At 40.8% G+C, this 15,179-nt stretch overlaps 1 protein-coding gene across 1 annotated transcript in view; it reads right to left on the bottom strand.

Annotated features, from left to right (window-relative positions):
• Window positions 1–12,845: 12,845 nt before the first annotated feature.
• The window catches only part of LOC128693467 (uncharacterized), a 93,280-nt gene continuing 90,946 nt past the window's right edge, over window positions 12,846–15,179 (bottom strand). Inside the window, exon 7 of the mRNA XM_053783153.2 lies at window positions 12,846–13,829. Coding sequence (XP_053639128.1) covers window positions 13,572–13,829 — 258 coding nt within the window. The 3' untranslated portion in view covers window positions 12,846–13,571. The remainder of the gene's footprint in view (window positions 13,830–15,179) is intronic.

Genomic DNA, 15,179 nt, shown 5'->3' with positions numbered 1-15,179 from the left:
CTCATCTGCCGTATTCTACTCAAGATTGATGGACTGAACACATCGACTCAAGGTTGAGGGACTGATTACCTCATTCTCCTCCTGTTCTTCAAGTTTCTCCTATGTATGGACTGATGAAGCCACTGTGTGGCGAAACGTTTCCTCAATAAAGATACCCAAGAGTTGCACATGTGTCTAATTTATCAACATGTCGGTTCTCTGAACCATTCATCTACAAACCTGTCAGACACTGCAACTTCTTGGGATCTTAATACTTAGGAATTCTTCGCTTGCCTAATTCTTGGGCACAACCTACTTCCACATTGAACAAATGTAACGCCACCTATGACTGCTGCACCTCTCCTGCCATACGGTTTATAAGCTGATTCTCCGCTCATCTGCCGTATTCTACTCAAGATTGATGGACTGAACACATCGACTCAAGGTTGAGGGACTGATTACCTCATTCTCCTCCTGTTCTTCAAGTTTCTCCTATGTATGGACTGATGAAGCCACTGTGTGGCGAAACGTTTCCTCAATAAAGATACCCAAGAGTTGCACATGTGTCTAATTTATCAACATGTCGGTTCTCTGAACCATTCATCTACAAACCTGTCAGACACTGCAACTTCTTGGGATCTTAATACTTAGGAATTCTTCGCTTGCCTAATTCTTGGGCACAACCTACTTCCACATTGAACAAATGTAACGCCACCTATGACTGCTGCACCTCTCCTGCCATACGGTTTATAAGCTGATTCTCCGCTCATCTGCCGTATTCTACTCAAGATTGATGGACTGAACACATCGACTCAAGGTTGAGGGACTGATTACCTCATTCTCCTCCTGTTCTTCAAGTTTCTCCTATGTATGGACTGATGAAGCCACTGTGTGGCGAAACGTTTCCTCAATAAAGATACCCAAGAGTTGCACATGTGTCTAATTTATCAACATGTCGGTTCTCTGAACCATTCATCTGCTCTGCATGGCTCAGTAGACCTGTTGCAGTGTTCCTTCTTTCTTATGTTCTACTATTAACCCCTTACTTCGCTTAGACATGTATGTTCGTAATTGCTTTGCCAATAACCACTCAGCTATCGCCATCTTTTTTGATATTGAGAAGGCATATGACACAACTTGGAGATATAACATCTTGACCCAGACCTACTCCTTAGGTTTCTGAGGCAATCTGCCATTATTCCTTAAGAACTTCTTATCTGAGACATTTCCGTGTTTGGGTTAATATTATGCTTTCCCCGGACTTTGTCCAAGCTAAAGGTGTCCCCTAGGGATGTGTCCTGAGCACCACACCTTGTCTCCTTGCTATAAATGATCTGGCATCTGATCTTCCATCTATTATTTGGTTATCACTCTATGTTGATGACTTTGCTATAGCTTGTGCAGGCGCTGACTGTTGCCTCATTGCAGTGTCTCTCCAGCATGCGGTCAACCGTGTTTCCAATTGGGCCACTGCTCATGGATTTCACTTTTCTAGAACTAAAACACACCAAATTACTTTTACTAGACGTTTAATCGTCCCTGCTACTCCATTGTACCTATATGGCTCGCGTATCCCAGAACGTGATACTGTCAGGTTTCTCAGCCTTCTGTTTGACCGTCGGTTATTCTGGAAACCTCACATTACCTCCTTGAAGGCAACTTGTCATGGCCGGCTGAACCTCCTTAATACCCTCGGTAATCTTTCATGGGGGGCTGACCGTAGAACTCTCCTTCACCTACATTCTGCCTTAATTTGATCAAAACTAGATTATGGCGACCAGATACTGTACATTCAGCGGCCTCTCCTGCAACCCTTTCTAGTCTTGATCCCATCCATCACCAGGGATTGCGTTTATGCCTCGATGCTCTCCGCTCTTCACCTGTTGAGAGCCTCTATGCAGAGGCGAATATTCCATCTTTGACCGATCGCCGTATGCTCATTGCCTCTGCTATTTTGTTCGCTCTCATGACCTCCATAATCCTTCCATATACAGGATAGTAACGGATGTTAGTAGAAGCTCCTTATTTGTTCATCACCCCTGTTTACTCCATCCCTTTTCTCTTCGTCTACATTCACTCGTCTTCTCTTCAGTTGAAGCTTTTCTATGTTCATGTAGCATCTAACTTTTAGTTTCCTCCTTGGTAAGTTCCGACGGTCTGTGTCTTTTCTTCCCCACTACCATCCGTAAAAACCCAAATACCTATGGTTGCTTCTCGCTCTCTTTTTTCTTAATCACTTCTGGACTCATTCTCATGCCATTGCAGTGTACACAGATGGTTCCAAGTCTTCTGACAGTGTCAGAGTTGCAGCAGTGTTTCCGAACAGCATCGAGCGAGGGCATTTATTAGCCTCGGCTAGCATTTTTACAGCTGAATTGTATGCAATTCTTGTAGCACTTATCTGTATTGCATCTATGCCTGTATCGCCATTTGTGGTAGTTTCAAACTTCTTGAATGCTTTGCAGGCTATAAGAAAATTTGATTCACCTCATCCCTTGGTTCTTCGTATCCAACTTTGGTTATGCCATCTCTCTAGCAAGCACAAAGATATTGTTTTTTGTTGGGTCCCCGGTCATGTTGAAGTACAGGGCAATTAACAGGCAGACACTGCTGCAAGGTTAGCAGTACATGACCTCCCAGTTTCATATAGAGGTGTTCCATTCACAGACTATTTTGCTGTAATTTCTACCCGCCTTCACAATCTGGCAACAACGTTGGTCTGCTCTGCTACATAACAAATTACAGCCTATTAAACCAAGTATAGGCTTCTGGCCGTCGTCTTGCCATCGTGGTTGGGAGACAACATTTTCCCGTCTTCGCATCGGACACACTCATCTTACTCATGGGTGTCTCATGGAGAGGCGCCTTGTTCCATTCTGTGAGACTTGTCAGATTCCAGTTTCTGTAAGCCATATTCTGTTGGAATGTCCACTCTGTCACAGAGCATGCAGAATTTGCCTCTGACGTCATCACCATTCTAATGCCCTTACTTTATCTTCCCTCCTTGTTGACGAACCAACCGACCTTTGACTCAGACTCTCTCACTGACTTTTTGGCAGCGATGGATTTACTTCACAAGCTTTGATGATGATGCACTCCTCGCAGCCCTTTCTCCCTCTCCCTCTTGCTGCCCTATACCCCTGCACTTTTCCTGTATGCCCCTACTCATAATACATCTCCCTCATGCTTCCCAATACCCCTGCATTCTTCCCTGCCCCGCTGCACTGTATGATCCTTATAGGTTTTACGCTTCACTTTTTATTATAATTCGCGCCATGCTGCCTAGGCCTGGTGCTGCAATCTGCAGGGTCGAGTTAAAACCTAGAGCTGAGTCCAGGAGATACTGCATCTTCACTACCTCGGCACCCTACCATCAATAGGTCACCTTTCATCAACTAACTCACTAAGCTTCGGCCTGGTGTGGGCTAACAACCAACACTACCTGTGCCATTATACCCAACAAACCTCAGGCTCGCCTCCAGAGACGATTATTATATTAGATATTCATCAACTTTGGTGGTATAAACCTTGGTAATAAATACCGACAAGTTGGTTTAGAAAGACACGTAAGCAAACACTATAACATATCTGTTCTACCAAATATGTTATAGTGTTTGCTTACGTGTCTTTCTAAATCAACTTTGGTGTCCCATGGCTCGGTTGGCAACGCGCTTACCTCACACAGTGTCTGTCTTTGGTTTGATCCATGGCTGTCCTTCCTCACCTAGCATTAAGTAGGTGGAACCCTGGTGTTTGAACGGATTGGACCTCAAACAAACCGGTGTCCGAACAATTTTGTTTTGAAAAAATTGACTTAGCCTTTGAACGTTTTTCCTGAGTCCGAATGCTCTGGCTTGTTTAAAATTCATCTGTAAAAAAAAAACTTTACACCAAAGCCCTGTTGCAAAAGTGCTTTGAAGTGACTATGAACACTGACCTTAGAGACTTCTGGAAGAGTCAGTTCAACATTCTCCACTGTGTGATGCTGATAATTAAAGTCTGGGAAATAGTTCTGAACATCGATTTTTTCGCAGTTCGAACACCACCTAGGAACCAATTAAGTTCAAACACTGGCGTTTCACTGTACTTGGATGTGCTATATGACCCTAATTGGTTTAGCGTTTCTTTTTTATGATAATAATAATGTACCAGGGTCACATCCTGAGGGACAAGATTAATTAAAGTACCCAAATGGAAATAAAACAGTCCTCAATGATGAGCTGACTTTCTTGGTTTATCCTGGGTGACTAACCCTCCAGGTTAAAAATCCGTTCTTTAATGCTGCCCTGGAGAACAATGCTGAGGGTGCTAGTGTTGTCCTGGAGGAAAGTGCTCCAGAGGGTTCTAGTGATGTCTTAGAGAATAGAGCTCGTGAGGGTACTAGTGTTGTCCTGGAGGACACTGAAGACAACCTTATTCAGTCCACAGAGGTTCAAAATAGAGATACTGCTGGAGATGGATCAAAATGGGATGAGGCCTCAAGGAATAGTGTCGACACACTACCAGCAAAACCTGGTGGAAGCACTGATGTCCATACAGGGGTAAAAGATATTGAGGAAACAGGAAAAATAAATGCACCAGCAGCGAACGCAGCTACAATAAATCCTAGCAAACAGAAGTACAATCTATGTAAATACTATGCCTTGGGTATCGGCAGGCAAGGTATATCTGGTAAAACAGGTGGGACATGCACCTTTGACCATCCCAAAAAATGCCCCACCCACATGACAACAGGAGAGTGCAACTTCCCTTCTTGCAACTTATTTCACCCAGAAATGTGTCACTCATCAATCCATGGAAGAAAATGCTACAATGCATACTGCCAGGCACATCATCTAAAGGGGACTAGAAGACACAGACCAGCCAGACTATGGGAAACAAAACAGAGGAGCCACAACCTCTCCAGGGACAGAGATTTTTATAGGGCCAGAAGGGAAAAAAGACTGGCAAGAAATGACAATAATCCTACACCACCTAAAAACCCTTCTGGAGCAGAGGCACGGACAGTGGCCTCTACCCCAGAACAACAGATATTAGAGCCAGCAAATAAAACCCCCCTGAATTCCACCAATACGACATTTGTCTTTGCAAACATACAGGGTCTAAAGCCGTCATAAAACAACAAAATTCCTTACATCAAGGGACTGCTCACAGAGTCAAATACAATGTTTGCAGCATTCACAGAGATCCACATAAAGGATCATTATGACAACGAAATATGGATCCCAGGTTATAACCTATTCTGCTGCGACAGACTAAACAGGCAACAAGGGGGGGAGGGGGGAGTTGGCCTCTATGTCACAGAGTCGCTCATTTGCACGAACTACTAAATACCTCAAATGATGAAGTTGAAGTTTTGGTGGTAAAGATCGAAAACCAAAACCTTGTCATTGTGGTAGTATACAAGCCTCCAGATGCAACTTCCCAGCAATTCCAGGAGCAGTTTGAGAAAATTGACCACTGCCTGAAAAATCTCCCGACTCCTGCCCCAAACATCTTACTACTAGATTACAACCTGAGACACCTAAAATGGAGGAGTATAGCAAACAATGTTTTAGCAGAGATCACTCCGGGAGGCAGCTCAGATGAAAATTCACACACACACACGAACTTAAACCAGAAAATAGTAGAGCCTACAAGACTAGAAAATATGCTGGACATCATCTTCACTAACAATGATGATATGATATGTAATATAACTGTATCAAAGACAATACACCAAGATCACAACATAACAGAGGTACAGACATGTATGCACAGGGCTCCTGACCAGCAAAATGTGAGCAGTCATGAAGGTCTCTTCACGAAATTCAATTTCAAAACAAAAACATACAATGGGATCAAGTAAACCATGTCCTAAATGAAACAAGCTGGGAAGATATCCTAAACAACACGGACCCGAAGATCTGACTTGAAAAAAAATGAATTCTGTGGTTCTTGAGATCTGCTCAAGACATATTCCATTAAGAAAAAGAAAGATAAGATGTAAACTAAAAAGAGAGAGACGTTCCCTATACAGACAAAGGCGAAGAGTCACAGAGCTGCTGAGTGGGGTCAATACATCTGAAATACGAAGGGAAGCAATAGTCAATGAAATTGCAAGTGTCGAACTTAAGCTGAAGGAATCTTATAGGAGACAAGAATCACAGGAAGAACTAAACGCCATAAAGGAAATTGAAAAAAAAAAATTCTTCTCTTATGCCAAATCTAAGGGAAAAACAGCATCCAGTATTGGGTCTCTGCTTAGGCGGGATGGGACATACGCAGATGATAGCCAAGAAATGAGTGAGATATTAAAGCCCCAATATGACTCAGTGTTTAGCAATCCACTGCCCACTCTAAGGATCGACAATCCAAATGAATTCTTTATGAACAAAACTCAAAATTTGGTCATCCCAAAACCCTCGGATATTATTATAACTCCACAAGATTTTGAAGAGGCAATTAATGACATGCCCATGCACTCTGCCCCAGGCCCAGACTCGTGGAACTCCGTGTTCATCAAGAACTGCAAGAAGTCCGTATCGCGTGCCTTCAGCATTTTATGGAGAGGGAGCATGGACACAGGGGTCATCCCATACACACTAAAAACAACAGACATAGCCCCACTCCACAAAGGTGGCAGTAAAGCAATTGCAAAGAACTACAGACCGATAGCACTAACATCCCATATCATAAAAATCTTTGAGAGGGTTCTAAGAAACAAGATCGCCAACCACCTAGATACCCATCAGTTACACAACCCAGGGCAACGGGTTTAGAGCAGGTCGTTCCTGCCTGTCCCAGCTACTGGATCACTATAACCAGGTCCTGGATACTGTAGAGGATAAACAAAATACAGATGTAGTATACACAGACTTTGCAAAAGCTTTCGATAAGTGTGACCATGATGTAATAGCACACAAAATGCGGGATAAAGGAATAACGGGAAAAGCCATGGTAAAAAGTTCTGTTCCACAAGGCACAGTACTCGCTCCCATTCTATTCCTCATCCTCATTTCTGACATAGAGATGTAAGCCATAGCTGCGTGTCTTCCTTTGCGGATGACACCTGGATCACCATGGCAGTGACCTCCATCGAAGACACTGCGAGACTCAAAGCGGACATCAACCAAATTTTCGAATGGGCCACTGAAAACAATATGAAGTTCAACGAGGAGAAATTTCAACTACTCAGATATGGGAAACTTGAAGAAATTAAAAATGTGTCAGGGTATACAACAAATTATAACCATGCAATAGAGTGGAAAAGTAATGTGAAGGACCTGGGAGTGATAATGTCAGAGGATCTCGCCTTCAAAGACCACAACAATGTATCTCCCTCATCCACTAGGAAAATGATAGGATGGATAATGAGAACCTTCAAAACTAGGGACGCCAAGGCCATGATGATTCTCTTCAAATCGCTTCGCTTGTGCTCTATAGGCTGGAATACTGCTGTACACTTCACGGTTGGCAACATTGCAGACCTGGAGAGTGTACAAAGAACTTTCACAGCACACATAAGTGCAATAAGGCACCTAAACTACTGGGAACGGTTGAAGGCCCTTGATCTGTATTCCCTAGAACGCAGGCGAGATACATGATAATATACACTTGAAAGGTCCTGCACACGAAAATCAATCCATATGAAAGCAAAAGACTCGGCAGGAGATGCAACATTTCCCCGATGAAAAGCAGGGGCGCCACGAGTACACTGAGAGACAACACAATAAGTGTCCGGGGCCGAAGACTGTTCAATTGCCTCCCAGCATACATAAGGGGAATTATCAATAGACTCCTGGCTGTCTTCAAGAAGGCACTGGGCAGGCACCTAAAGTCAGTACCTGACCAACCGGGCTGTGGTTCGTACGTCAGCTTGCGTGCGGCCAGCAGTAACAGCCTGGTTGATCAGACCCTGATCCACCATGAGGCCTGGTCTCAGACCGAGCTGCGGGGGGCGTTGACCCCCGAAACCCTCTCCAGGCAAACTCCAGGGGCTCCTGTTCTATGGAATTGGACCAATGCTTCAATTCCTTGAATCAAGCCTGAATGCCTTCCATTCCCGAGGCACTGTATGACCCCTATGGGTTTAGTGCTCCCCCATGAATATAACAATCATTGCTATTTGTAATTCCTCTCACGTGTCAAGCTAACTCAAACTCAGTGATATCTCTTAGTTTTCGAAATTAAATCCATGGTGTTGAGCTCTGTTCCATGGGTTATATGCGAGATATATGACCCACGGGTCTGGCGCTTATTTTCTGTGGAATTTTTTTTTACATAATTTCCTAAATGAAGAACATATAAATAAATGATATAATAACTGCATATTAAAATGTGATGCTATTTGGACCCTTCAAGAAATTTCGAGTGAAGGGGAGGCAGAACAGCTGGGGGAGTGACGCCGGGGGGTGACGCCATATTGAATTTAATGTGTGGACACTGGACTGAATTGTGCAATGTAATCAGGCGTTCTTGAAGGTCAGCTGGTGTATATCGGCCTCAATCCGTAATTTAGAAATTGCTGACACGTTCCTGCTGAAGAATTGGGATAGTGTGGAAAGCTCTTACAATTCGGCAACGAGGACGGAAAAATAGAGGACACCAATTCTCCTAGGAGCACACCTGAGCTAAGTGATGCTTACCCATAATGTACAGTAGTTTTTGCATTGGCCATCGTAAATTCTAGCTGTAAGGGTAAGGTTAGGGTGTGTTCCATCAGCACTGTCTTCCTGTGACAAATGGTAAGTGGTAATATGAATTTCTTTTGTGTACCCAGCAAGCCTAATCATATACAGTCCACATTATTATATAATTTACCATTATCGGTATTAATTTTTAATATTGTAATTATTAATTTAATGTCAGGTCTAGCTTTTTGTGTGAGTAGTGATGAAGTGGACATCGAGGGAGTTACAGTCCTGCGACTCACTTATCTCAACCAAATTACTTGCCTGTAATAACTCAGGCAATAAGTATAAACCTTATGCAGGTAATTTGCTCACATAATAATAATAATAATAATAATTCAAACATTTTCAAATAATCTACTACTACTGCAGCGCTGTTTGACCCTTATGGGTTTAGCGCTTAGTTATTGTTATAATAATAATACTGTTTCAATTGCTATTATTATTATACTTCTATTAACATTATTTGCCCCACTTACGGTGTCCCGTAGCTCGATTGCTAGCTCACTCAGCTCACACACTGAGGTCCAAGGGTTGATCCCCGGTACGGATGCAAACATTAGGACGTGTTTCCATAAGACACCTGTTGTTCATGTTCACCCATCAGTAAAATGGGTACCTGGGTGTTGGTGGACTGGTGTGGGTCGCATCCTGAGACAAAACTGACCTAATTTGCCCGAAATGCTCAGCATAACAAGCGGCTTTCTATATAGTAATATGTCAGTGATGTCAGCTGTGGTCTGTATACCTTGTACATGTACTTGTAGAAATAATAATAATAATAATAATAATAATAATAATAATTATTATTATTACTATTATTATTATTATTATTATTATTATTATTATTATTATTATTATTATTACTTGGGTTTAGTGCTTAGTTTTGATAATAATAATAATAATGGTATTGCTGCTGCTGCTGCTACTACTGCTGATGCTGCTATCACTAATGCTAATAATAATAATAATAATAATAATAATAATAATAATAATAATAATAATAATTACATAGTTGGAAAGTGTGGGGTACTGAAAGAAATACTAGAGGATGAGGTTTATTAATATCCAGCTGACATATTGTGCCTGAGGGCGAGTGATATTGAATTTAATGTTAAGAGATAACACATAAACAACATTATATTCATCTAGCTCTGCTAAAGAATGAAATTTGACAATGGTGTACCATGAAACTAGTTATGTTTAAGGAGTAATTATAAAACAAACCAACAGACCACCTTCGTACATAATTATCGTCAAACTCAGCCAAGAATCGTTCTCCATACTGACCAAACATTATATCAGATCACGCAGGCAATACATTTTCCGACTATGTTCCTGTGAGAAATATTTACAATGGTAATATAATTTTGTCTGAGTTTAAGATATATACCCCTTCAAGGGAGGTTTCTTGATGCCGGTGAGGGGTCTCTTGATCCAAGGAACTGGACCTGTTTCCCCCTTCCATGGAAGGAACCTGATTTCTTCTATTTCCCCTAGGCGCTGTATGACCCTTACGGGTTTAGTTCTTCCGGCTAATATTTAGTTTAGGGGCTTCACGATACTAAACCTTTATTTTCATTATCATAATACAAATAATCTATCCATATCTAGGCAAAATAGTTATTTCTTGTGTATTTTTTTTTTTTTTTTGAAGGGAGAGGGGAAAAATTAGTAACACAATTTTTTTTCAAGGAGGGCGAATATATTTAGTAAAATAAAGAGTTGAAGTTGTAATAATAGCAACACCAGAGCAATGTCTCCCGAGTGTAATACACAAGACGGAGTTTAACAATTCGCAACTTTTATGGACAAGACGAACATGCATTACAATTACAGTAAATGTAAGTACATATGTTCATTAATTACTGAACAGATTAAGTTTCGTTAGCTTAGGGTTGGTTGGGTTACGTCGGATTAGGTTAGGTTAGGTTAGGTTAGGTTAGGTTAGGTTAGGTTAGGTTAGGTTAGGCTACATTATGTTAGGTTGGGGTTGGCTGGGTTACGTTAGGTCAGGTTGGGTCAGGTCAGGTTAGGTTGGGTTGAGCTACATTAAGTTAGGTTGGTCGTAACAGTTAAATGGAGCTTTTTTGGGCTTATTCTCGAGTGAAAATATTCCCAGAAGGAAGCATATTTTCTCATTATGCACAAATTAAAAAATACTTTCAATGCACTAACTAAAAAAATTGGACACTTTCAATTATAAATTTGGTGAAACTCGGCGGAGCTCCTAAACTAAATATCTATGTGCTTCCTCATAATAATAATAATAATAATAATAATAATAATAATAATAATAATAATAATAATAATAATAATATATACAGAAAATAATGAGTAGAGGATAATTTTCTTATAAAAATAAGTGATACATTAACAAAGGGTTAGAATTCATGAAAGAAAACTGCATAGAAAAGCTGTCCAGTAACTTTTATCAGGAAGTAGGAAAAGTTGGAACAGAGATCCTAGCATTATATTGGTAAAATTTTCTACGTACTAAGTATAATTTAAAACACTAGATATAAAATGAAATGTTTATGATATATAAAACTATGATACTGTGTATTGAGATGGACTCGATGCTGCGGCAATATGCACACTTTACAGAAATCGTTAAGCACACTAGTACACGTAGATTTTATCTCCATGTTAGTTCTTGAAGAATGAGAGACACTTGAAAGTTAAGACACATGTGCAACATCCGGTTATCTTTATTTCGCCATCCAGTGGCTTTATCAATACAGATTCTAGGACATAAACAGAAGGCAGTAGAACTATATACAAAAGATGAGGTAACCTCATCTTTTGTATATAGTTCTACTTTCTAATTATGTCCTAGAATCTGTATTGATAAAGCCACTGGATTGCGAAATGTCTACAATAACGATAACCAGATGTTGCACATGTGTCTTAACTTTCAACTTGTCGGTATTGTATACCTTTCTTGCACAATGAGACACTTGTCCAACATTTGGGAATCTTTATTGAGGAATCTGATAAGTGTGATGAAAATGGTTTTGAAAACCGACAAGTTGAAGAATGAGACACTTGTGCAACAATAAAGATTCCCAAATGTAGCCCAAGTGTCTCATTTTTCAACATGTCAATTTTCAAAGCCATTTTCATCACACATGTTAGTTCTTGCTGAAGGGCTTTTGATCCAAGGAATTGAGGTTATCCTCCGCTTCCTCGAACCTCATTACCTCCAATGTTTAGGTGTTGCAAGACCCCTTTTCCCGGAATAAAATAATAATATAAGTGTATTTTGAGCTCGGTACTCTTTTTGAGGGAAAAATAACGTACTGTATGTGCATGTATTGTGGTGAGGAGCTGTGTTTTAAGTCATGTAGAGTGGATCACCTTATTTTTTTATTTTGAAGATTTGTTCTGTATGACCCCTACGGTTTTAGTATTCTCCCTATGAATAATTTTGCGTAAGTACGTGTGGCGATTAGGGCAAGGAGCATAAATATCCTCCCCCCCCCCGCCCCATGAGTGCAGATAATACCAGTCTGAAGAAGTATGTGTGTGTGGATGTTTAGTGTTGAGGCAGTAAATTACCAAACGGATTATCTTGCCTTCTATAATAAAGAAAAAGGATTTGAGTTTATTGCTGCTCTGAATTATTCCTAGAAAGGTTTTTGAACAAGCTTATGTTCACAGTGTTTAGGTCAGATTAGGTTTCTCATATGATGACACGAAAAAGCTCACCTTGGTGCGAAACGTACCTTTGTAAAGGGCATATTTATCGACGTTGTCCCTTCTTACGGGCGGCGCCAGAATTTATATACTGGAGGAAGGGGGCTTAGGGTTGGCTATCTGGTTGGGAGGCGGGACTAGGAGAATTTTTAAAGCATCGTTATTATTGTTATATGGGGGTCTTTGGGGAGGCTTCTGAAATTTTGGAGGGAGCTGAAGTACTCCCAACTCCCCTCTTGCTGTCTCTTCCCATCAGTGCCTGCGATACAAAGTCAAATAATTTTGATAACGAGTGTATGATCTCACTGTGTGAAAGTTCGAGACTGCATCTATTTTGGCAAACACAATATCGTCCTCAGCAACATTGTACATAGCCTAACGCAAAAGTTTTTTTTACTTTATGCGCATAAGCCCATTTGTATACACTATTTAGACGAAGTTAATGTCACTTAACCAGATTTAATTAATTATAATATATATTACCATCGACAGAGGCACTGTTATATAAAAGGGAAACTTTTCATGCACGAACAAGAAGCTGCAACCACCGATAAGACTAAGAGAGCTCGGCCAGTTAGGTAAGATTCGTCAGGAAACAGGACAGTTGTTTCCCAACGCGGGTCATAGTCATATGATGACCCACCACAGGAATTTTTGGTCATCTGACCGACGCCGGAAGGCGTCGGTCAGATTCATTACTGACGGTAATGAATCACAGTAAAATCAAATCTAACTCAGTAGCATATGAACACAAACTGGCTTAAGCATACAAGATAAACACAACGTTGACGTTAGGAGGAGTGACCGAGTTTTAATCTCACCCATTCCTGGTCCAGGACATCGCTACCGTCAATGATAAATGTCATACAAGTTTTGTAAAGAACATTAAGGCTTACATAGTGAATTGCGTTAATCATGGCACTATTGCAAGAAGTGAATGTGGTAGCAGCGTCTACGCCATGATGCATTAGAATACATGAATATTCTTAACTGTACCATTCCATGTTTGATTTATATGAAGATGATTTTATTCCGGTTGCTAACCCAGGATAACCAAAGAAAACCAAACAATTTCTCTTATTACTGTTTCGGTCCTTCATTTTTTTACAGGAGAACCACAATAGTCAATTAATTCTAAAATACCTATTTACTTCTAGCTGCACATAATCAGCAGGTGTAACAAGACCTGTACTTACATCATGCCTCGGTCTGGTATCAAATTTACGTGGCGATATTCAACACTGGCAGAAAAACTTCATCTGTGATATCGGTAGGGTCTGGCGGGGAGAAGTTTGAGGGGACAGTGCGGATCCAGAGTGCTGTAGGGGTGTTTTGGCAGCCCAGGTAGCGGTGGTGGAGTTCTCTCCATGTGAAGGGAGGTGTCACATCACATGGTGCACCGAAGATGGTCCGTCGCAGCTCCCCACCTGAACCATCGTAGCTTGTGGGTGTGGACAGCCGCACTGCACTCATCGATGCCTGACCAACGAAAATACCAAGACTTAATTAGTATGAATGGGTTGTCTTTAACTTTCGTCAGTTACAAATTACACACACACACACACATTTATATAAATAACCAAAAGGCACAATACCGTGACTGGAACGATACACAAATAACCCGCACATAAAAGAGAAGCTTACGACGACGTTTCGGTCCAACTTGGACCATTGACAAAGTCAATGGTCCAAGTCGGACCGAAACGTCGTCGTAAGCTTCTCTCTTTTATGTGCGGGTTATTTGTGTATATATATATATATATATATATATATATATATATATATATATATATATATATATATATATATATATATATATATATATATATATATATTATTGTACCCACGGACAAGTGGTATTGATCAATAACAACACTGGGACTAGCCAAGGAGTAGAACCCATGCTGCTTTGGCTTGCCTCATGGTGGGCGAAAACTCATGATGCCTTAATCCACGGGACCACACAATCCTTAAAAGTAGCCTACCTTGAGGCAGGCCAAAGCAGCATGGGTTCGAGTCCTTGGCTAGTCGCAGTGTTGTTATTGATCAATACCACTTGTCCGTGGGTACAATAATATATATATATATATATATATATATATATATATATATATATATATATATATATATATATATATATTGGTAGATTGGTATAGCACTGCGTACCTTGTTCCAAGGTTCGTAGGTTCGAGTCTCCTTCAGCCAGAGATCAGTGTTTGTGTATATTTCGCCTGCTCTTGCGAATTCCTTGCATTGTTAAAATCTCTAGTAAGGTTGATGCATGCAGGGGATGAGATGAAAAACTGCAAGCCTTCTCCCTGAAAGCTGGCTGCCTTGGATCAACGTGTAGCGCAAGCTGCACGCCAAGGTATTGTCCAGTGTGGGTAGATTGGTATAGCACTGCGTACCTTGTTCCAAGGTTCGTAGGTTCGAGTCTCCTTCAGCCAGAGATCAGTATATATATATATATATATATATATATATATATATATATATATATATATATATATATATATATATATATATAAAAAACAATCGCAGATAGGCAATCTTAACATTGCAAGACAAGCCACGGGCGATCTTTAACCATGTTAGCTCGCGCAATCACCTACCGGGGTGGGCTGCCGTCCAGATAATTGTACCCAACAGTTCCATCATGGAAAGAAACATAATAGAGTGCTCCCTCTTGAAACATGATAGGAATGCCCTATATAACTCAAATTATGGGCTATACAAACTCGATAGTTATTCAGTGGAGTCAGTTGTGCACAGCCTCAAACAACAATGTTATACAAAAGCACAGGATTGCTCCTTATGCCAGGGGGTTTC

This window comes from Cherax quadricarinatus, chromosome 57, assembly GCF_038502225.1.
Source record: "Cherax quadricarinatus isolate ZL_2023a chromosome 57, ASM3850222v1, whole genome shotgun sequence".
Lineage (NCBI taxonomy): Eukaryota > Metazoa > Arthropoda > Malacostraca > Decapoda > Parastacidae > Cherax > Cherax quadricarinatus.
This window is presented reverse-complemented; position numbering and strand designations above follow the sequence as displayed.